The 25796-nt window shown below is 35.3% G+C and overlaps 1 protein-coding gene across 1 annotated transcript; it reads left to right on the top strand.

Annotated features, from left to right (window-relative positions):
• Positions 1–2494: 2494 nt before the first annotated feature.
• Positions 2495–25106, top strand: LOC118270618 (uncharacterized). The gene is made up of 4 exons (XM_050697911.1): positions 2495–2942; positions 12610–12684; positions 14770–14945; positions 24718–25106. Exons 1-4 carry the CDS (start codon positions 2495–2497, stop codon positions 24913–24915), a joined length of 897 nt encoding a protein of 298 aa, XP_050553868.1. The 3' UTR covers positions 24916–25106.
• Positions 25107–25796: the final 690 nt, after the last annotated feature.

Below are 25796 nucleotides of genomic sequence, written 5' to 3' on the forward strand. Positions count from 1 at the left end.
AAAATAATCCGATTACTCGTGTATTGAATAGCAGACTCTTACTGACTAAAAACCACCCCGTTCTTTCTCCTACTTTTCGAGCTGGAGCTCCGCTAACCCGCTAGGTAGTCCGCAGCTCCGGGTTTTTACGTTTTAGGATTAGAATTTTTACAAACATTCATAATCTAATCCAGAGTTATAATGATTAAGAATTGTTTTGTACGGGATTTGAATATTCAATACGCTAAACAACAACTGGTCGTCTAATCACTGCGCTAATAAAATAGGCAGTCGTTTTGGATCATTCAAAACAATTGTACCAAATTTTAAAATTTTCTAAAATATTAAACTTTACGTTCACACGTAGGAAATACAATCAGATCCTTTATTGATCAATTCATATCACATCTCCAAACTTCATCCCACATCATTATGATTCTCATAAATCAATGTTGCACTTTTCAACTTCGCGGGAAATTTTATCAGAAACTCGTTAAACTAGGGGCTACTTTAAGCTGGGTGAGATTAACCGACTCTCATTATAATTGGGGTAAACCAGTAATCAATTTGCCAGAGGGCTATGCTCACTTGGTCATTAAAATATCAATTTATCATATTCCATTTTTTTGTCGTCACATCTTTTATCTCCGAAGGGTTAGGCAGAGGTGTATTTCGGCACGCTATGCCACTGTACAATGTACACTCACTTTTCACTATGGATGTTATAACTTCTTTACAATAGGGTAAGCCTGTTGCCATATACCTGACACAATTCCAGATTTCGTATTAGAACTGAGAAATTTTCGAAAAATTGTAAAATGTCCGGTACGAGACCCCTCAGACCTCTAGGATGGGTGAAAAATTATAAATAAAATATACCTATTTTCCTATAAAAACCTATTTTTGCCTCATGTGAAAAATGTTAAAGAAACTACTGAACGAATTTTGATGAAATTTGTTATACATACAAGTTATCAGCTGATTTGGGTGATAGATTACTTTTTATCCCACGGGAACGTGCAAGAAGCCGCTGGTAGAAGCACTAACTAGAAGCACTAGAAGGAGATTAACCAAGTGGTGCTTGTGAAAGTAATTTACTCAACCATCAAAATACCAATCTTATTTTTAATGTCAAATGGTTTATTTTTATAAATACACACAATAGCAAAAAATACTCACCACTTAAATAATAAACAATACGGAATGTACTTACTTTTCTTAAAGCATTTTGCTTAAAACATAGCAGAATGCCTTAAGGCGAACAAAACAAATGTCTCCTTGATAGGTCGCAGCTGTGCTTAGCTGGCCGTAATTAAACTGGCGGACCCAATCTTTTATTAAAAATAATTAATACCGTATTACCAGAATTTTAAGTAGATGAAACTTTTTTTTTAGAAAAATTTTAGCCTTTATTGGGAATGGTTTGTTGTTCTACATAAGCATAGAAGGATATTATAAGTGTCTTAAAAAAGAGAAGTTATTTAATTTTTGAAACATTGTTTTATAGCTCTTTTGGCCGCAAATATGACTGCTAAATATTAGGACCTCGGAGCTGCGGACAGCCTAGGGAGTTTACCGGGACTCCGGTTTTATTAAAGCAGGAGTACGAGTAGGAACGGGGTGGTTGTTAGTCAGTAAGAGTCTGATACTCCCTCTCGCATCGTAGGCGGAAGAAGTCATTGGATGATTTTCCCCTTCAAAAAAAAAAGATCCAAATCACTGCCTAATTCTTTACAAAATAAACCAATTTAAAAAAGTATGTCATCTTAATCTCCTCTTGTTTTAAAAACACCCAGTACAAGACAAGACACATAAAATTTCGCTTATCGTTAAACTTTACAATGATCAGAACTTCGAGTCGGCTTAATGGCCTATAAATACAGAAACTTGCTTTGTATTCCGCAATAAAGGAAGTCTTATTTTATGCCTAACCGAGGTAAAAGAATAAACAGATACAGCTGATCGTAAAGAGTTTTATCCGATTATAGAAAAATCGGTTTAAATGGATTTGTAGGGAAGATTGAAAACTGATCTTTCATATTTTTAAGTGAATTGACTACCGTTCTTCATCTTAAGATTAACGTGTGACAAATTTTCCGCTCGTATAAAATGGTGTATTGATATTTGAAATTATTATAATAGTGTTAGCTGTTGCCCGCGACTTTATCCACGTAGAATAATGAATTCTGAAAGACTTTCGATTATTTTAATTTTTTTTTTCTAAAATAGAAGTAGTCTTAGTTACTCCTTAGTACATCAGCTACCTACTAATAAAAGTGCCGAGAAAATCGGTCTAGCCATTTCAGACATTATTGGACAAAACAGACAGACAAAAATTTAAAAAAAATGTGATCATGCTGTATGCATCGTATGTATATTTATGTGCATGTAGTAAAAGGCGGATATTTCAATATTATATTTATTGCAAACAGACACTCCGATTTTATTAATTAGCCTAGACAAGATGTACTACTGGTTTAAAAACAAAGTATTATTTTTTGTTCCAGCCACCACGATGACATCACACCACAAGCCAGCACTTCTCCTCCATACCATTCTCCTACTAGTTACAATCCAAAAAATCCACTCAATAGAAGACGGATACCTCCGATACGTCAAAGACGGCTGCTTTCTAAGAGGAGAAGCATTATCCTGTGTCAAGTACAAAGCAGTGAAAATAGCTAAAAACGCAATATTCGGTGACAATTTGAGTAAAAATGAAACTATTAAGGCTAACAATATAGTTAGTCTTGTACCTTTAGATGAAGAAACGATTGAAAAGCTGGGAATCAAGGAGAATAAAGAAGCTAAAGTTGTAGCCAGTGAACCAAGAGGGTTTTTGTCCGAATGGGCGGAGCTGGCCAAGTATTTTATGAAGTTAGTCCAAGAATTTTTCAAGGTCAAAGGTTTGAAAGTGAATCTGCCTGAGGGAGCCAGAACTGTTGAAGAAGTTGATGATAGCGGTAAGTTTTTTTTTTAATTCAAACTAACAATAACGTCACGCCTTTTATTCCCAAAGGGGCAGGCAGATGTGCACATTGCGGCATGTAATGCCGCTATGGATATTTATGTAGACCCACGTTTCACAATTTGTTATAAGTCACAATGTGACTTGTCATGTAATAGGGGCTAGCCTATTAATGTATACTGGGCACATTTCCAGTTACTACTACCTAAAAAGCCCAGTAATGCTTTGCCCGACCCGAAGACTGAACCTAAGACCCCTTGTCCGGCGACAGTCGCACTTGCGACTACTCGACCAACGAGGCAGTAAATTAAAAGAATGACTAAGAAATTTCGTGAGAAATACAGGTGCACTAAGTTAACCACTTTTGCTTTTCTGCTCATTATAAATTTGATGGAACTTCAATTAGACACGACTGGAGAGGTCAATTGGTAGATTAATGGCTTGTTATACTTTCTAAATCCAGATGAAATACCTATATTTTAATTTTCTTTGCCATTTCTACTTGGACTGAGAATCGTATCTGACACATAATAATCTGTAATGGTATAAACCATCTTTATTCAGCAGTGGACGTCTCTCGGCTGATGATGATGATGAAAAACCATAGCTCACTGAGAGAGTGTTTAAGCGTCACTTTAGCACTTCGTATAATAAATCTAACATCACGTTATTATCGAAAACAGCTCATTTTCTTAAGAGCTTTATAAATTATAAACTGCCTGCCGAGGTTTTCCCAGTAGGCTATAATATGGGGTACTTCAAGAAGGGAGTAAATAGGTTTCTTAAGGGTCGGCAAAGCGCATGTAATGCCCCAATTGTTGCAAGCGTTTATAGGCCACGGTAACCACTTACCATCAGGTGGGCCGTGTGCTTTCTTGCCACTGTTATGCCACTTATTGCACTATGTACAAGTAACTTTTCGAGGAAGTAAAACCATTTCACGACCTTATTGATTACCAAAAAACGAGGTCAATATGCTTTACACACAAAAATTTAATAAGACTCAAAATTCGTTGACAGACTAATAGTGAATTCGTTTGTCCTGTCAAAAGGCAGGCAGCAATGACCTTGCTCACCCAACGTGTAACTACAGAGAAAATTATACCTCATTATGTTTGTTGAAACCTGTATTTCGTTTCATTTTGTACGTACGTTATTACTGTGCAGACTTTTGACTTGACTCTGCATACTAATGCTTTCGTTAGTTGGTTTGTCTGTCGATGTTTTTAAATTTATTTTTATGTATATCATTGACAAAAAATATTTATTTAATTGAACAGATTAATACCAAAGTCAATTTATTATTATTTACAAAATAAAAAGTGAAAAAAAAATTACATTTCGCAAAGCTTCAAACTTTCCGACAAAAATAATCTTCTTTCACTCGTATTACTTGCACTCTGACATTCAATCCAGGAATCGGTTCAAAAGGTTCATTGTGGGCATACCATTATAAAATACTTATAGCACCAAAATCTACTACATTACTCTTTTAGTCAAAATATCCCAGAAAACTTTTTTTCTGCCCAATCAGGGTACAACCCTGCAAGTAACGACAAACTTGGATGTAATAAATTGTGCGTTATCCATATCACTAGGCGGAAGATGTCCAAAATTGGACAAAGGTCCCCCATAGTCGACCACACTGAATGATAAATCTGCTACTTGCAACCAATGGCTATCCACGATTCGTGATTTGGAATATTAGTTGCATCAAAGACCGAAATTATTGACCTTACTTAATCTTTGGATTGATCTACGTAGATTTTTTGTGCGAACTTTTTCTATGGTATATGCCGCATGGACACCCGAAACACCAGAGGCGTTACAAGTGCTTTGCCGGCCTTTGGGGGTTAGGAATTTAAGGGTTGTTGTGGAATCAGGAATTGGGATAGCGAGGTAATAGGGCCTACGGTAACCTCACTCACAAAACGCAAGCGTTGTTTCACGTTGGTTTTCTGTGCCGCCGTATCACTCTGGTCGAGCCGGTCCAATAGTGCCGAAGCATGTTTCTAAAACTCTGATTAATCCACAGACTTTAGTTGAAAATTTCTTATTAATTAACTTGGGCGGTAAATAAAACTGAATAAGAAAATCCAAACTAAACAAGCGTAGTCAGTATAAAAACTAGTTCAGAAAAATATGTTTGACACATTTCTTTGATTCATTACACTAGAGATTATTACCGCGATAAACGTTGATTTAATTTTATTTATCGTGTTTACGTTATATTTGGGACTAACACGAATATTGCCCTTGAAAACTCAAATATATTTGATTGTCAAAGAAAATTATGTTCTAAATGTAGTAGTAAAAGGTATAAAATGTAGTAAAGCATTAAGAGTGGTCATAAGGTTAGACTGCCTAACTTTACATGACGGTTTACTATAAAAGAGGTTATAAATTATGTTTGTTATATAGTTTTTATATTAGTATTCTTATTACCTTGGTTAATTTCATTGCGTACTAGGTCTACAAGTTTTGAGCGGCTTTATTTTATATTGAATCTTTCTCATAGACTCGTCGCGACAAGGTACAGGGTGAATCATTCTTAAGAGGACTAGATGTTACTAAACAAGTCAAGTTTTAGTAAATAGATATCTATAATAAGGACACTTTCATATTACTTGGTATCCTCAAATCGCGCCTACACGTGCCAGTTATAAATATTTTCGAAGAAACATCTACAATCAAATCAATAATATTATTGCTTCGACCTTCTGTTGCTCAGTCAAGGACATGTTGTTGCTTAGCCCTTTTCCTTTTTCAAGTACATAATTCATAATTCTACTTGGTTACTTTATTCATGTCACATACATGTTACTTTATCATCATTGTCTTTGCGGTGGCTGGGCTCCTGCCCGCTGCGCAACGTGTCGCGAGTTCGATTCCCTTACAGAGCAACTCACACAAAGTGATCCACAAATTGTTGTTCTGGGTCTGGATGTCACGTGTATATTTGCAAATGCAACCACGGCACAAAAATAATAAATATTGTGAGGCAACGTTAAAAAAACTGTTCATATCCATTGATTGCTGGGCGAATGCCTGGGTGGCAGTCCATCACTACATTCAGATCATATCTGGATCTCAAATTGTTAATAAAATATCACCAATCCAAAATTACACCGCTAAACTTTACTTACCTTTATAGCAGTCAAAGATCCCTCTAAAACAAAAGCCATACAAAGATCCCTTTCAAAATCCGACCAAACTTTCGCAACTACTAAAACCAAAACAAAATTATTTATTGGACGTTAAACATCAAATATTTAGGTCAAAAACGTTCCGGATACAAAATTAAGCCTTTCAGAGTGATGCGCGGACTAATGGAGTGGACCAATTTATAAGGGTCCGCGGCTATTTACCAAAGGTACCCTAATAAAAAGTTAGCCTACGTGATCCGATGGCCCCGTGGTCGGATACTGGACCACAAAAGCGTTGGTTCACAGAAATTTAACTGGATCTAAATTTTAAGGGTCTAAACGTGAACTAGGGTAGTATAGGAAGCCCTAGCGTTGGATATTGTGGACATTTTATTTAAGTGCGTATTCAAATGGTGTAGTATAATGTATCGTAGGCAAGTAGTTGTACATAACAATTGCGTCTTTGTGTAAAGGAGTTTAAGGTCGCCTTTCGTGTTTTTTCTGTAAGATCTTTAAAATATGTAATAGTGTCTTTTCGCCGTACTCAGAGTCATTTAATGGTTACTTGAAAAACAAAACAAACAAATAGTTTTCAGAACAAAATCGTTACTAAGGAATAGTTTAATTTATCATTATGTCTTTGAGTTAAGCGTAAAAAGTCTTAGTTTTTTTTTAAACGTTGCCCCACTGTAGGATTTTCTCCTGTGTTGTGGGTGCGTTTACAAACATACAAGTTCACATGCACATGACACCCAGACCCGAAACAACAATTTGTGGATCACACAAAGAGTTGCTCCGTGCGAGAATCGAACCCGCTACCCGTTGCGCGGCAGCTAGTTGCCCAGCCACCGCACCAACCGTGCAGTCTGAGTTAAGAGTAATAGCAGTCACTATTACACTACTTATACTATGACAAAGATATTTATGAAACGACTTAGTATGTATGTAAGGATCGATTTAGATAGATAGATACACACATGACAACACTATCTAATTACCAGGGAATACGTCGACACAACTATCATTTACAACTACATTTACTATTTATACAATATACATGTGTGGGAAATTTCTTACTAACGATGTATGGCTAACTAGTTAATGTTGTCGAGTGTACATTGTACAAAAAGAAAATCCGCTGTACGATCGGCACATTCTTCTAAAAAAGTAAAGTTCATGGATACAGCTATCACCACATAGTATAAAATAAAGCGACTTGATACAAAGGGGTGTATGCTTAAATATTTAAAATTACACAACGGATTTTGATGCGTTTTTTTAATAGATAGAGTGATTCAAGAGGAAGGTTTATACGTGTAATACATCCATAATATATAAAAATTGTACTCATGCGAAGCTGGAGCGGTAACATAATAAACCAATTAATAAAGGTTCTTATTTAAACTGGAATAAGATTCAGTTTCAACATTAAAAATACAATGTAAGAAAATCTTTAAGTAAAACTATTTTGTTCGTATATTTTAGTAACATTTTACTAGATCGTTAGTGTTTATTTTGTATCCTAAAATTACAAGTAGCTCGCTTGTTAATTAAGCTAATTAGGTCCGAGTAGTTTTCCGTCGCTAGGCGAAGGAAAGGCAAACGACTTCAAGTTATTTTTCTTTCACGAAACGTTTCTTTACTTTTAAATACGAAATTTGAAATAGGTATATAATATTCCGAGTTAATATTTTTGTAAAACCAAACTAATTAATAATAATTAATAATTTTCTTAAAACAGTTTGGGGTCATTCTGTTGTGTTCTATAAAATATTGTTTAACTTATTAATATATATCGTAATATACAAACTCCTCTGGTGTTGCTGGTTTCAAACGTCTAACATCGCAAGCCAGATGAGATCTTGAGATGTTAGATATTAGAACATTTCATAAAAAACCTGTAATTATTACTTTGTAAATCAATTAAGTCTCCTTTAATACGAGTAATTCTAACATCGATTCGAAATCGAAATTATCAAAATATGTCTCGTCAGACATTGATTATGCGTGGCAAGACACTAATTAAGCGTGGCACTTGAAACCTACATAACAAACAAATCAGTAATACAATCAAACAAATTATGTCTATACTAATAAAATAATTTAATGCAGTTGACCTTCTGCTTTCATTTTGTCCTTGACCTTCCTTTCATATTCGAGTAACCGCAATATTGAAAATCGAAATATATTGAGGATATGGCCCATTGGAATCTATGGACTTTGTTATAACCTTTTTTGACCCCAAACAGTCAGTTACAGGGATTCCCGACTTGTGATAATTTAGTTCAATGTAACAATGGGGTAATTGATTAAGTATTTATTATATAAGGTGTTCTAAAAGTATCTTCCACGACTTTAATGGGAGGTAGTGTTGATTGATGTGTGCTATGGATGGCTTCCCTACTATCGATACATCGCAAACTCGAGCTACGCATCTTCCTCGTACAGCTACATAGCTTAGTATTGACGGATACGGTCATATTGTTTCACAGCTTAGCTATTACATATACATAGCATATCTCTGATGGAAAAGCATCGTAAAGCCTTTATTTACTCACATGATCAACAAGATACAGACATTCTTCAGTAGAATCTCAAAATATCTTTATAGGTATAAAATAGAATACTTATTTATGTATAAGAAGAATACTCTTCTAATATTATACCTTATAACTTCACAAATGGGTAGAACAATGTTAAAATATTGTTCAAGAAAACTGTTCAACAATGTACAAAGCATCATTAGTATTAAGAAAATAACGATTTCCCTTGTAAATGCCGAAGCCAGTAGATATCGGAAATTAAGTTCTCTTTAAACAAAGTTAGGAATAATCCTTTAACAAAGACGTCCTAATTTAGAAAGACAGGCATTGAAAAGTTTCAAAACTTATGTTAAATTTTTGAGAATTACTTTCATGGTTTTGATCAAAAAGTATCAGTTAATTTTTTTATTCAATTACTAGGTGTCGTCTTATCGCCTCCAATTTTTTTTTCTCACCTTTTAAACCTTCCCTGGACTTCTACAAATAATTCAAGACCATTTGCCAAATCGGTCCAGTCGCGTCTAGTAGTTTCTAGTAGTTGTGTATTTGTTTGCCTTTGCCAAATCGGTCTAGTAGTTTCAACCTGATTGACGGACAAATACTTATCCATACAAACAAACTTTCACATTTATAATATTAGTGTGATAAGTGTCAAGTGTGATTTTTTTGTTTGGTGTTTTAACTCATACTCAAATGTGTTCATTGGTGATCCTACGGCCGGCCTTTTGGGAGTTAGGAATTTAAGGTTTGTTGGGGAATCGGGGTTTGTGAAGATTGGGAAGGTGGGTAATTGGACCTCCGGTAACCTCACTCACACAACGCAAGCGTTGTTTCACGTCAGTTTTCTGTGTGGCTGTGGCTGGCCGAGGAGGATGGCAATCTCACATAATTTCAGACCTATAGTAACTCGTATCTTCAACTTTACCTTTTTGTAATAAAATTTGAAATCTATCAAATTTATAAAGACCATAAAAGACCGGATGTCTGCCATAAAAGTCAGTTTAACTTAATAAAGTCAAAATTTATTTTATTCTTCAGCTTGATTGGACTTCCTAGTAAATCTTACTGAGTAATAACTAACGTTTTGACATTTTCAATTCAGGTCAGTAATCTTTTCATGGAAAATCCATAATTTGATGGGACAATGACTCAACTGGACGAAACAAACGATTTCCTAGAAGTGAAGATTGTTAAAAAAGTGTGAAAAAAATCATCCTTTTATTTCTCCTACAGGGATATGCAGAGGTGTTCTCAGAACCGTGTAAATGTACCACATACAATTTCCTAGTTATATTTTGAGTCAGACAATAAGCGACTGAGTCCTCCTCTTCCTCTTTGCGTCGTTTGTCATCAATGCTGAGGGTCGTGACTTTAATGAATAACTTTGTCGCGGACCGGATCGTTCACGATTTTGTTCTGTCTTCGGCATCGCAGACTGTAGTGTTCAGAGTGGCGCTGATTTAGTCGATCCTGTGAATGGGGCTTTGTCTTCTGGGTGTCTTTCTGTGTGCCTTGCCAATCAGTAGCAGTAGATAGCCTTCGGTATTTTTTGTACTCGCTATAATTATTATGACAATAGGTTAGGGCGATTACGAGTAAATCCACATTCCATCCTATGGTCAAAACTCGCCAAAAAAAGACATACTTTGACCGACTACTTCGAACTCCAAACCTCTACCATGACACTAAGGACCACCTCAACAAACGAATCACTCAACCAGCAAAAATCCTCTTCAACAATAACGTTTCAACCTGTCTGATTCGATTGCGTACTTAGCTATTTATTGTAACTGACATTTGAAAGTTGGGCGCACTTACAAACTCCCTACCAAGTCCTGACACAAACTTTTCCATTAAAGTGTAAAGTGCTGTTCTAGGGCTGATTAAAAATGAATGTCGCTTTAAGTTGCGTTCATAAACTTGGATATTTGTTGTGTAGATTTGTGGTTTGATAAATAGCGTAGCAATAGTTTGTTTGGAGAACTGCTAAAGGTTGTTTGTACGTAGTTATATATTATATTTGTAAATAATTTGCCAGAAAACACAAATACCATACTTTGGCATGAATAGGAGTGAAGGTCAGAGACAACCGACGTGAAACAACGCTTACATTGTGTGAGCGTTAGTGAGGTTACCGATTTCCCAATGTTCCTAATCCCCGATTTCCCAACAACCCTTAAACTCCTAACCGACAACGCACTTCTAATATCTCTGTTGTTTCGAGTGGTGCGTGCGGTGATGCGTCTATTCGTTCACTATCAAAAAAACAAAATATTTCAGTAACATTTCGTCAAATAAATCATTATTTTGACCGTACTCCGGGATCAATATTAAGTCCTAATTGCTTTCCATATTAATCATTCGAGACTGCTGTATGTATCAGAAAATGTGACCTACGGCATGATATTATTAATTATTATGTATTTGCATAACGCTGCTCTAACAAAAATGTTCAACATTTTCCTAATAAAGCGCAATTTCTTCACATTTGATATTACATTCTCCAATAAATTCCACCTCTATAACAATTCATATAAATATAAGGTCCCAACAAAACAACTCATTTCCAATGACATACATCAAGTTCCAATTACGTACGCCACGTCATTAGTCAAATAAAAACACGCATTACTTTATGTCACTCCTTTCAGGGATGGTGAACCATTGGCACGCGTACCATCGATGTCGCGCAGCACAATATTTTGGGCTCATGATTACAAAGTCTGTACTATGCCTATCGCTATTTTCATATATGAATATCATTAAAGATTCAGAGTTATCCAGATGATTCCAGTTCAGCATGTATTTTGCACAAATAAAAATATTTTGATGGCACATGTCGCACTCCGCCATTAGACCACCACAGATGTTGCCCTCTGGGACTGATGCCCGATTTGGAGCTGCAGACTACCTAGCGGGTAGGAGGAGCGAGTAGGAGCGGAGTGGTTATTAGTCAATAACAGTTTGACACTCCCTCTTGGGTTGCCCAAGGTGGAAGAAGTCATTGGATAATTGTTCCCACTTAAAAAAAAGTCTAACCTCAAAAAACGTTTTTTTTTTTAATGGCACGTTGTTACGTACAGGTTCACCATCTCTGTTCTATATTTACCACTGCCTTCGACGCAAACATGGCCGCCGAATCTAAACAGTAGGTCTGTACCAAGAAAGGGTGAATGACATCATTACCGGTGTGGTTACTTTGCTCTGTTTGTTCTTGTGGGCTAGTGGCGACCGCAAATTGTGCTTTCACCCTATATCGATGGGTTTCGAAAGTATTCTGGCCCTTAAAAGAAATACGGTCAAGAGCAAATCAGTCTGTTTTTGGGTCTCAAGTATAAGTCGCGTCTTGAAGATTTTATTGAAAGGGTCATTGTATATTTTACAAATATGTACCTTATCTGTGATTCACAGAGCGTGTTGTCGTTTGAAGATTAGAATGATTTGCATAAGGGCAAGCCTCTTAGAAGGGGTTTGATCCAAACTGTATCATATTTAACTGTATATACATTACTTTATAAAATATTGACCTTCAGTCAAATCTGATTAAGCTTTTAATTCAAAAATATTTCACAATGATTCAGCATACGAACGGATACGACCTTAAAAAAAAAAGCGTATTATTTTTAAAAGGCGTGTGATTCCTCTGGTGTTGCGGGTATCCATAGGCGACGCTGATCGCTTACAGATGACCCAGCCTGCTCGTTTGCCCATTATTCCATAAAAATATAGACAAGCACATTCAGTCATACAAAAATAGTGATAACGATACCAAATTTTAGTAAAAATACTTGAATATTATCAATTTGAAACTTAACACATTGAACACTGTGGTTGTCACCGGTGACCGACGTTAGCGGAGGATTTGCCTTCAACAGTTTTCTATTGGCAGTCAAAGACTTAATAATAGTTGCTAAACTCTAGAAGTCAAACATCAAACAATAAATTACAAAATTACGTTTTCTTTGATTCCCAGATAATGAACACAATGAGGGGGATAGTACTGGAACTAAAAGTGTCCAGAAACGTGATGTCGGTTACGCTAAGACAGGTGTGTACTAAACATTGGCTTTATAATACTTACTAGACTACAAAAACAACTTTAAATTGATATTATTTCTAAATTATTAGATGATCAATGCAAAATTATTACAAAATTCACCCACACAAAATAAAAGTATTCATCAAAATTTAATCAATTACAATATATTACGAACATTAAGGTATAAAAACACACATCAACAGCCTATTAGTGGCCAATTCAGACCAAAGGCCTCCTCTCGCACGGAGAAGGTTTGAGCATTAATCATCAACATGCTCAATGCGGGTTGGCAATTTTAAACTTATAATCAGAAATATAAAGCCCAAGTTCCCTCATGATGTTTTCCTTCATTCCGTCGCGGATGCCTAAATAATATCCTAAACACATGCACTGCAAAACAGAAAACATTCATAAACCAAAAAAGAAAACGCTATTGATCTATTTGCTCACCACCGATCATTCCTAGCATTTCGTAACCGCAGCAATCATAGATTTCGGTGAAAGTTTTCCCGAACATTTTTGGCACACCATATACTCGTAGAGTCGTAGCTAAGCCAACTAGGCGTCAGCTATTTCTCAAATTTTCAACTAATAATTTCCAAAAATATATTTCGCAATGTACCGCAAAATTTTTGGCAGAGAATTTCGTTCGCTAGTTCCTTCTATCTACGGAATATTAAAGTGCACTGCATAATCTTGGTGCGAATTCGTAGCAAACGGGTAATAGAAATGTAAAATATTCAGCACTGAGGAGTTGGAATATAATGGAAGAGGATTTTCCTCTTCTTTATAAAAGTGAAAGAAAGGGATGGGTTATTGAGGAAGAAATGAAATTAGTATGTGAGGTAAAATTGCAAGGCTTAGGTACTTAGAAGATGAAATAAAGTATAATGAGGATTAGGAGGAAATAGGAGGTATTAATACAAGGTGAATTTGGGATTGTAGGTTTAAATGTATCAGAGAGAGATGCTCTGTCTCTTTCACACAATTACCTAATTCCTTAGTTGGTGCTTTTGACACGAACTGTTGTCGAATGTATACTCTGCTATCACTACTTTACTAGTCTACCATTGTTTACAATAACTATCGAGTGAGACATACTAAATTAACTTAAATGAATGAAGAAATATGTAGAGTCTCTTGTGACTCATTAACTAGTAGAGCTTTTCGCCATTAATGTACCGTGATTTTTAGTTAATTTAGTCTGCCATAATCTCATGGCATAGTTCAAAACAAACAGACGCGACCATACGTAACTAATAAAACAATAACCCAAATAAAATAACCCGTCTTCCTAACCTTAAAAAAACGAGAGCAATTAACAGACGTTTAAAATGTCCATATAATTGTAATTACAATCGATCGTTGAGGTCATAAATATTGAGGTTATACCGTGGGACATGACCTGATGCGACAGCTGTCTCAACCTGAACTAAATCACTGTATAATTCAATTTTAGCGTTTCTTATGAATTTGGGCCGTTTGCCCCGAAGTTGGTAAGCGACCAAATAATTTGTCTTCCATAATTATTTCGTTTAGTTTGCACGATTGTCACTGTGAGCGTGGTGGATTAATTTTTCTTTTGTTTTTTTTTTTATTTGGTTCACTGGTTAAGGTGATGCTTCGTTGATTTTTGTGGTTTCTTCGTTAGTTTAGACTGATAATAGAGGAAGAATTATTTGATTTCCGATTCGTATACGAATTCGTATTGGTATACAAAATATATTTTCTCAGTTTTATACGTTCGAAATCTTTCTATAAAAATACGCTAGACTGCACGGTAGGCGCGATCGCTGGGCAACTGGCTGTTGTGTAATGCGTAGCGAGTTCAATTTTCGCACGAAGTAACTCTTTGTGTGTGATCCACAAATCTTTGTTTCGGGTTTGGGTGTCATGTGAATGTGTATGTGAACTTGTATGTTTGTAAACGCATTCACGACATAGGATAAAAGTGTGTAGGATAGTGTGGGGTAACATGAAAAACATACATTATTATCTAAAATGTGGGAATTAAACAAGTCCTGTTAATATACTTTGATATACATAATTATAAAAAGATCACAAATAAACTCAAAATCATTACTTTATTTCCAGCTCGAGGCAAGAAGAAGAAGTTAGCAGTAATAGTACCACTGCTGACACTGTTCGCAGTCCTTAAACTGAAGCTCCTGCTCATCCCAATCCTGCTGTCAGTACTGCTGATCAAGAAGCTGTTGTTGATAGCTGCCCTGTTGCTACCCAGTGTATTAAGCACCTTGAAGGCTTGTAAGGTATGGATCATTTCTTTTTAAATTTCTTCTCGTTAGTTAATTTAAAGTTATAAATATAAGCCAAGGATACACTCTAGCGGACCAATGTCCTACGATATGTATCGATGACATATCAACCAAATTTTCGGGTGAAAATTTGAAAGCGATGTCGTGTCGCGCGATGTTGCCAGGTATGTCGACCAAAGCCCGGCAACGTCGCACTACTTCACCCAACGTTACTGGCGACAAGTATTGCAGGATATTTGTCCCTTAATGTATCTTTGGCTTAACACCAAAAAGATCAGTGATCAAGTTAAATAGTTAGGATAAATTTCATAAATTTTGAGTTTGGAATTGTGTTCAGCCAAAATCTGTTGATTTATTTTCAACGTAATATTGTGAGATACAAGATGCAACATTTCTGATATTAATTCAACTGTGTGGAGCATAATTTTTTTTTCTTGAGGGGGAATATCATCCAACGACTTCTCCCGCCTTGGGTGAGGCGGGAGGGAGTGTCAGACTCTTACCGACTAAAAACCACCTCGTTCCTTCTCCTGCTTTGAGCCGGAGCCCCGGTAACCTTTTACGTTGTCCGCAGCTCCGGAAATTCAACTCTGTGGAGCATAATTTTGGGTTGCAATAGGACTCGTAACTTAACTGGTATAATGTGACTGTAGTTTATAAACATCTTCACCCTCGTCAACATTATCATCATCAGCTGGTCTGGAGTCCTTTCCCTTTAGTATGCCAGTGCCATATACAACGACAACCAACCATCCTGCCTCACCTTTATCCTCAATAAATATCTCCCACACATATTTATTAATTTAATTAACTCCAGTAATTTACTAATGGCTACTTTAAAACATTACTCCGCTAGACTTCCTAATTAATAGAAAAGTAAATGGTACTAGCAGCGAATGGTAGGGCAACCCTTCTCAAAATCTCTTGACAAGGGTCTAGTATACGTTTTGCAGGGTCCAGGTAAAATGTAAATAAATTAAATTGTGTCCCTATGTGTGTGTCTTGACTGTTAGTCTTTCTGGAAAGTTCTTTTTATTAGTTTTGTTTTGTGCTATGTGTGTATTTTTAAGGACTTTGTCTCTTTGGGACAGCTTTGCTGAGTCCCAGTAACTTATAAAAGTAAATTGCCAACTGAATAGTGCTACTCAATATGTAATTTATTTCTATATTTTACAGTATGGTAATAACAAAACTTGAGTTTTGATTACGTTTGATGGGTTGACGTTTGGCTACTATTTCGTCAAGTTCGTACGTGATGATGCGGCCTACGGTGGAGTCACGTTTGTCCTATCAGCAACCTATTCACGCGGACTTTGAAGACACCCAGGTTATGCTGTTCAGGAAACACAGATTCCGGCAAAGAATGTTCACTCTGTAGCAGTTCACATAAGGAAGCTTGAAACATAGCGCTTGGTACCAGTGGGTGGGATATCTACCATGAAGTAGTGGCGCTTCACCGATTGTCTTGTGATTCGATGAATCAAAGGACTAGGGGTATTCAAGTATGTGCAATTCCACCTTGCACTCTCCGAAATAATCTTGCAGAGTATGCCCGTGACTGTTGTCGTCAATGTCATACTAAAACATTTTTTATTTGTGATGATTTTTTTATAAATAAAGTAATAAATTAACAAAATGAGTATTAGTGATATATTGGCAGTGTGCTACACGTAGTACAAACGTAGTTTACACTATAATTGGCAATGTACTCTCTGAAGTACACAGGTTTTCGCGAAAACTGTAATATACAGATTTTTTAAATAATAACATTAAAATAACAAATTTAAGAAATAAAAGTGCTTGCCAGTTTAAGGGTTAAAACTTTAAACTCAGATTACAAAAATAGCATCAAGGTTTTTGTATCTCACAGTTTTAAAATACAGTCATGACATGATACCAATCAAAAATGAAAATGTCGAATTTTAAAATTAAAATTTCTGCCCACCAAATATTTCGGTTTGCAACTGGGAAGCACAATTGAGAGCAATTTCACCAATCATTGCAGATTGTGGCAATTTTCTGCAAAATTGGGGGCTTATCGCCATATTTTATGACATATTGTGACCACAAAATGGTGCGGTTCCCAAAATGGCAGTATCACGTGCGCAGGCCAATGGTGGCCATTTTTTTTTCATTTAATGGTTTTATCTTAGAAGATAATCCATCAGCATTTTTTAGTTAATAGTAGACTATTTATTATTGGTTATTAAAAATGGGTTAAGAGATTTTTTTAAAGTTCTTTTTTAAGAAAACGTTCCCCCACACTAGGATTTTCTCCTGTGTTGTGGGTGCGTTTACAAACATACAAGTTCACATACACATGACACCCAGACCCGAAACAACAATTTATGGATCACACAAAGAGTTGCTCCGTGCGGGAATCGAATCCGCTATACGTTGCACGGCAGCCAGTTGCCCAGCCACCGCACCAACCGTGCAGTCAAAAGTGCCAAAAGAACCAACAATTACGATCAAGACAGACAAGGAAATCAGCCCAGAAAAATTAAATGTGTTGCTAAACAAAGATCTTGAAAGGGTATACACTGATTTAAAAAATCAAATTTTTCTTATATAAGGAACATAAAGAAGCAAAATTATGAAAATTGCCAAAGAATATCATAATGAAGTCTTTGGAAGTTCAAAATACGTGACAAGGAAATTCTTGGAACTGCTATTTAAGTGAAATATGAATACAATAGCGGCAATCAATTACTTAATACAGTCTAATGTTCCTTATAAGCAATTTAAGCTCATTATGATGTAATGCGAACTAATAGAAATAATTTATTGGTAAAATTACTACCTTAGATATAAAAAATATCGTCAAATATTGGTATATCGTTTTCCCTCTACTTAATATCAAATAGGAATATAATTTTTCCTCTACAACACCGAATTAGATGATAAATAAACATTGAAGGTTATAGTAGATTTGTTATTATATCACATAGACACGAGAAAAAGCGAAAAATTGGGTGAAGGTCTCATAAATGAGCCATTTCTTCAGTAAATAATAAAGTGGATAGATAATAATGATTAGCAAAGCATTCATGATGCTAACCTTGTATAATACCGAGGCTGTGTACGACCTTGGTGTTTACTGGGGCTCCGGTTCGGAGCAAGAGTTGAAACGGGGTTGTTTTTAGTGAGTAAGAGTCTGATTCTTTCTCACCTCATCCAAAATTTTCCGACCCAAAAAATCTCACTATCACACTAATATAAAACATATAAAATTTTGTTTGTTTTGATATTCCTTTCGCCAATCACGCTGAAATTACTGTACGGGACTACTTTTAATCCCACGAGCATGCGGGCAAAGCCACTGGAAGAAGCTAGTTAATAAAATAGGTTACTAGTGTGGTTTAGTTACGGTAGCCGTTTACTATCAGGCAGATCGTAAAGGTTATTGTAACAGATCTATAAAAAAATAACTAAATATATTTAGTTCACTATACAATTAAGCTCGTATAGAATAAGTGTAGCATTCTATTAATTTAAAACTTTATGAATATTTTTAAACAAACAACGAGTTCTGATAGTCTTTTTGAATTACTTAAACCAAAAATCTGCAATTATTGCATTACTTTCGTGCGATCGACGATACACAATGAAAACTGTCGAAAACCGTCCAATCAGAAATCAATTAATTCGAAATGTGTTTGGTGTGAGCGAATGTGATTCGTTTAACGTACATTGGCGAAATCGTGTTTCATTTCGGGTTGAACTATGCATTGAAGCTAAAGCAATCAGGAGTTAATACGTTGAGCATGCAATTTTATACAATGGTTAGTTTGGGAGACTGTTTCCACTATTTTGGGCAGATATAATGTAGCTTTGAGTCTGATAGCAATTGTAGCTTAGTACTTCTCATCATTATCCTGATCGTAAGTAATCGCCGCCGCCCATAGACACCCGAAACACTAGAGATTTTACAAGTGCGTTCTAGGCCTTTTGGGGTTAGGAATTTAAGGGTTGTTGGGGAATCGGAGTTTAGAAAGATTAAGAAGAGGTAATTGTACCTTCGGTAACCCCACTCACACAACGAAACACAACGCAAGCGTTGTTTCACGTCGGTTTTCTGTAAGGCCGTGGTATCACTTGTGTCAAGCCAGCCCATTCGTGCCAAAGCATGGCTCTCCCACACTATAAAATTAAATACTCTATTTCATCATTCTATAGACAAAGAATATGAACTATATATCCCAGTGTCTTATCATCCAGCCATCCCAGTCATCCACTCGCGACACAAACGCATCGAAATAAATAGTATTATCTCGAGCCACTTGATATGAGCTTTCATCTAACAGATACCACTGTCCATAGCGTCCTTGGTATCAAATTGTTTAGCAAATATGAATATTGTATGACTGTATGTTTGTTTGTTGAACGTTAAGTTTTGTTTGTTTCTGTCAATGGTTTCAACTGACTTCCTCGTTATACCTACGTCCTTTAGAGTTAAGCTTGGGATTTTGATTCTTTGGCCAAACAAAGTATATGAGTACTTTGTAGTCTTTAATTTTTTTTAATGATAATTCGTAGTGGTCGGTAATAGTGCCTGGTAACAGGCTAATGTCTAAGCTGGTGAAAAAGTTCGGAGAATTAATAATTAAAACATATAAATTCGATTGTAGATCACACCCCAAGTATTCTTATAAAAAAATATCTATGTACAATTTTAAACTTTCCAAGCAAACCCCGCCGAACTCAATTTTGCCACCAGGTGGGCTTTTCTCCTTTTTTAATTTTTTTTTTTTTTTGCTATAAACCTCACAGCACCCTAGACTTTTCCAACGAATGCAAAACCGTAGAAATCGTTCATTCTGGAGTTATAGCGTCAGGAAGGAAAAACCCGACTTATTTTTATATTATAGATTTGAGTTCTATTCGAGTCGTAATGAGAGATTTATTAATAAAATTACTAAATTACATGTATCTATATAGGTATATAAACCAAATAATAATAATAACTGTGACTAAAATATTTATAACTTAAAAATAAAGAAATACATTTAGATATGTATAGAGTATATATACATTATTTACTAGTTTCATATTCAAAGCTATTAGTCTTGTTTTCTAGAAATAATCCATGTAATAATGAACTTCCCTTTTTTCTTGTTATTCTCAATTTCTTATGATAACACGACATTATAAATTCATTATACCTTTTAGACATTTTCTTATAAGCGATATTCATATAAGCGATATTACTTTTCTGACTATTTATTATTTATAAAATCCGGTGCGTATTCTAGGTACATTATACATGTTTATATTTAATGAGAGTATTTATCCTTACTTATATAATGTACAGTGTGTGGCATGAATATGAAATAACTAGCTTCTGTCAGCGGCTTCGCCCGCTTTTCCGTTTTTAAAAGTGTTCTAGCACCCAAGTCAGCTAATACGGAAATGAGTTATATAATTATGTGTAACGGTTTTATAATTGTTATTACTTTGTTTTCCACCAGAGATGAGATGACGCTACGTTAGGTTAGTGGATGTGTTTGGCTTCCATCATTTATATTCAATGGTACACATAGCTTAGCGCTAGTGGAAACGGACTCAGCTAAGCTATGTTTTTTATATGGAACTATCGATAAATCGCATACTCAAACTGCTCATCTTCCTTGCACAGCTACTTTGCGGCGGCGCTTTATAACACATTTTACTTGCACGGTAACATAGCTTAATATCAGTTGAAACGGTCACAAGTTTCATTTCCTATTACATCTTCATAGCGTAGCTACATAGCATATCTGTGGTGAAAAAGTACCCTGAAGCCCCCAAAACCGCACCAAAAACTTTTCGCTAATAATATTATTTCTGCGATAATGCATTAAGGGAGTGGAACCTACTAGCTACACCTGTGAATGTACCCGCGTAACTGTGTATGTAGAATAGAGATGTCGTTAAACTGTTTAAGAATGATTTTTTTTTGACCAGACCAAGTTATAGTATACATATAAGACAAACTTCAGTGACAATAATAATATTATTTCGTATTTATGACACAGCCTGTATACGTATTCCTTTGAGCACATAATGATCTCTTATTCCTTTGGGACAGAATCGAGGACATATTACGATTTCCACGAAGGCATTTAAGATAATATATTTTTCGTTGGTCGTAAACAACACTGTGATGATGTTTTTATATTAAAATAGTTTGCTTTCCACGAACTCGAGTCCCTGCCCTTGTCATACAATTAGTTACAGTAAGAATGGACTCCATTCGAAGCTACACTTTAGCGCCTAGCTTCACTGACAGACAGACTGACGGACAATTCAATTTGACGTTTCAAAAGTGCCTTATGTAATTGAAATAAATGCTTTACTTTGACTTTAAATTTTATTATTAAGAAAGGACATCAACCAAAATGGGCTTTTTGAACAGCTGTATTGAGAAAAATAAGTTCACATTTAATAATAATATTTAATGAATTTTGATTTCTATTCGGGAGTGTCAATTTATTATAAGAATAAAAACAGTTTTGTAATTATTATTGTTATTATTGGTGACACTGCCATGACAACAGTTTTGTGACAGTTCTTTTTCGTATTATATTGTGAATATTATTTTTTTGGATATTTTTACTGTTATTCAAAATGGATTCTGGTGATTTTCTATCCGATGACCCCGGCTCACTCTTAGACTCAGTACCCGCTCAAACGTTAACCCTGGCAACGAAACCGCTTTACATGACGACGACCCCGTAAACTTGGACTTTCCGATTTTGCCTAGTGAATCTATATATTGTGTCAATTGTGGAGCTGAAATCACTCACAGGAGAAGACACAATGTTAATCTTGTGGAAGTGCAGCGAGTTATACTGCAATGGATCGCACCACAAGTGGTAAGTTCATATCATGTCTGTGATATGGTATTTAAGTTGGGCAAGGCATGAAAATGTAACTCCACCAGCTCAGTTTTTAGAAAATATTTTGTTAACATATGAAAATTAAATTAAAAATTTAAAAAACCCCCGACACAAAAACTTAATTTCCCTTTAAAAAGTAAAAAATAATAGAAACCTAATCTTAAAGTACCAAAGAATGCTAATCTTCTAAAAAAAAAAAAAATACATCGCGTTGGGGGACCGCTCCTAATTATGTATTTCTTACTTCTCTACGATTTTTTCATAAGTATCACATGCTTGGTGTTAACATTAAAGTAAATTGATGTTTAAGTACTTAACTATAACGCAGAAAATAGAAATACAGCGGCGCGGGCGGCGGTGTGCGGTCCGTATTCATGCGGTCCCCCAACGCGACGTATTTTTTTTTTTTAGAATTATTAGTACATTCTTAGGTACTTTAAGATTAGGTTTCTTTTATTATTTTTTACTTTTTAAAGGTAAATTTGTGTCGGGGTTTTTTAAATTTTTAATTTAATTTTTTATTTTATACTTTTTATAGGTAGGTAAGGATAAGTTAGGCTTAGTATATTACATATACTTACTATAATTTCAATTCTTGTTAAGGTAAAGATTACAATCAAGGTCAAGTTCGTTGATTTTTTTTTTACTTATTAATTACTAGTTTTTATTTCTATAAGTAGGCTAAAGATTACATTGGTGAAGGTTTTATACTTTTGTATTTTATAAAATATTTAATTTAATTTTTAAATTCTTTATTAATTTTTTTATTTTTTTTTAAATTTTTAATTTATTTTTTTATTTTTCTTAATACGAATAAATGATATCTTTCAATATTTTCTTTCAGTGCGGTTTCATTTGAGACCCCTACCCAGTATATTTGCAGACCTTCGGTTAATCTCCCGCTTACGTTACTTTCACGGCCCATAACTTTAAAACGGCTCAACCGATTTTCATCAAACATGTCTAAGAACACTCGCAGATAAGTCCCCTTTAATACGAAAAAAACCAAATTGAAATCACTGCAGTTCGGAGTTATGATGCCACAGACAGACAGACAGACAGACAGACAGACAGACACGTCAAACTTATAACACCCCTCTTTTTGCGTCGGGGGTTAATGAATAGTTTCACAAATAAACGATTTATTTTAAAGTGTTGAAGTTTTTTCAATATTATGTTTAATTATTAATTTGATACAAAGTTTCTTATCTATACAGGAAAACTTTGTACTGTAAGCCGCTCAATGTAAAAAATAGCAATATTTTCATGTTCATGTTCAAGCCCACGCTTGTGAGCGAGCTGACCGGCTCCAGCAAAGGCAGGCAGGCTTTTTTTTTTGATGCTGGGGGAAAATCGTCCAATGACTTCTCCGGCCTTGGGCGGACTAAAAACCACCCCGTTCCTACTCCTGTTTTTCGAGCCGGAGCTCCGGTAAACCTGCTAGGTAGTCCGCAGCTCCGGAGAAGGCAGGCTTACGATCATTACTTGTGGGCTAGATAAAGATTTGCTTCTATTTAGAATCTTATGCTATAAATCATACGATAGAAGCAAGGTTAATGCAATAGTATATCATAAAATTCCACATGTATTGACTAACACTTGTTAGAGGAATGATAAGCAATTGATTTCATGCCATACATGAATAGTGAATAGTTTGTATTATAATGCATTGTGCAATACTCACTACTGACTAGTGAGTCACATCATGCTTTTTGTTTGAAAGTTACATTCAATTTGCACCGTTGGCGCGTAGCACATGTAGTGGGTTCGAAATCCGCACGGAGCAACTTTTAGTGTGAACCGCAAATTGTTGTATGTTTGTAAATGTACCCACGAATTGAATACTTGAAAATCATAGGCGGTGGGCCTATCTTAAGAGGGGAAATTATTAAATGACTTTTCCCGCCTTGGGCGAGGCTGACTAAAAATCACTCTGTTCCTACTTACTTCCTACTCTTTCTCTTCGAGCCGAAGTCCTGGCAACACGTCACCTTTTATTTTTTATTCTTAGATAAAAAGCATTTCTAATTATACAACGCAATATAGAAATAACATCATGCGATATTTCAAATCAATACGTCGCCGAAAGTATCCGTTTTTGTGTCACAGTGCACAATCACATTATAGCATCTCCTCTTTGTACCTACTTCATGTAAAAAAGCACCATTAAAATTATTTATAGTTAAATCCTATTTTAAAATAGCCAAAAGTAACGATGTGAATATCATGTTCTCTCGTATGAATGTACTTTATAACCGCAGCTGAAATTATATATTTTTAATTAATTAATGAGTTAATCCAACTACAAAGCCATTATGAAATGGCGGAAATCCTTTCAATATTTATTCACTCAAACGAATCGGTATTTAAATTATGAAATAATCTGCACATTTTCAATCTGTTTACATTTTAATCTCGATTGTGAAAAGATGCAGCGTCACGCCTTTTATCCCCGATGGGGTAGGCAGAGGTGCACATTACGGCACGTAATGCCGCTATACAATGTACACCCACTTTACACCATTAGTGTTATAAGTCCCATGTAATAGGGGGTGAACCTATTACCATATACTGGGCACAATTCTAGTCTCCGTGCTGCTACTGAGAAATTTACGAAAAACCGAAAAAAGCCCCCATCAAATACCATTATCATACACAACTCGATGTACTTTTATTAAATAGTGGTAGGACAATAATGTTGTACTAATTGATATTTAGGCCTTATGTTCATAGACCGTACTGTTTGGACCATTAGTAGCTATTTAGTTTTGTATTATATCTTTATAAGGTATTGTGATTTTAACAGCACTGGGCAACGTTGTGACGAAAAGTAAAAAGTACCTTCCTTTGATAAATTATAAATAAATATTTTTCTGTTTTTCCAGCACCACCATCCAATGTCCTACTCCTACTTCGGAAGCAGCGATTCAAGCGACTACTCCGCAGATTACAATAACAATTACGCCTATTCCGCCAGTGGGGGTTACGCCAAGGACTGGGCCTCAAACAGGGCCTACAACATGATGAAACACAGGCCCACACCCTCCCCCACTTACATCACTGCGCCGGGCGCAGTTGCATAAACGCCATAAGTAGTTATAAGTGGTTATAAGTGGTGGCCTCATGGCGTAATTAGTTCATAAGTTTATTTATTGTCATTATTTTAAAATATTTTAGTAACGTTTATTTTAATTTATTTTGGGATTTTTGTGGTGGATAATTTTACAAAGGATTTTTACAAAAATGAACAAAACTTTTTGTAATGTTTAATGATCGATTAGGTACATACATCACAGTCAAAAACATCAGATTGATTATAAGATATTTGTTATTGATAATGGAGAAAACATTGACTTATCACAGTGTTTAAAATACACTTAGATCCAAAAACAGGCTACACTTCGGAATGAGCGCCTAGCTTCACTAACGGACAGACTGACAGACTATTTAGTTATTTGTTTGTTGTCGTTTCAAAAGTACCTATTTATCAATATAAATGATTTAATTGACAAAAGCTGAAGTTGTTCAACAGCTTAAAATAAAACGTTGCAAACAATAGCTTAATATTGCATTTACATTTACGGATAAACAAGAGCTTAATATTAAATTTCAATGGCTTTAGTAATGTGCATCAGGACAAGTATTGAGAGACAATGTAATTCAATATTTTAAAACATTCAACTGACTTTTAAAGCGATCGCTTTGAATGCTGATCGCTCAATCATTGATGACAATAACAGTGCTATCATTGAAATACTACTATCATATTCCCAGTAATGTATTAAACGATTTCATTCCTACATACATGAATTAAATACATTATTTAATATACAGAATTAAATACTTTAATGACCACAGATCGTGTGAATATCAGCAATTGGTGAATTATTAAGTAATACTGCATTATTGAATGTATTTTAACGTGAGGGTCATCGTCATCAACAGCCTATAAGTGGTCACTGCT

This window comes from Spodoptera frugiperda, chromosome 13, assembly GCF_023101765.2.
Source record: "Spodoptera frugiperda isolate SF20-4 chromosome 13, AGI-APGP_CSIRO_Sfru_2.0, whole genome shotgun sequence".
Classification (NCBI taxonomy): Eukaryota; Metazoa; Arthropoda; class Insecta; order Lepidoptera; family Noctuidae; genus Spodoptera; species Spodoptera frugiperda.

Bases quoted from the DNA above. Each gene is read 5' to 3' on its own strand.
- LOC118270618 (XM_050697911.1), top strand. From the start codon at position 2,495: ATGACATCACACCACAAGCCAGCACTTCTCCTCCATACCATTCTCCTA. The intron at 12,685-14,769 runs GTGTGTACTAAA...CTTTATTTCCAG, and splicing joins TGTCGGTTACGCTAAGACAG to CTCGAGGCAAGAAGAAGAAG. The intron at 14,946-24,717 runs GTATGGATCATT...CTGTTTTTCCAG, and splicing joins GCACCTTGAAGGCTTGTAAG to CACCACCATCCAATGTCCTA.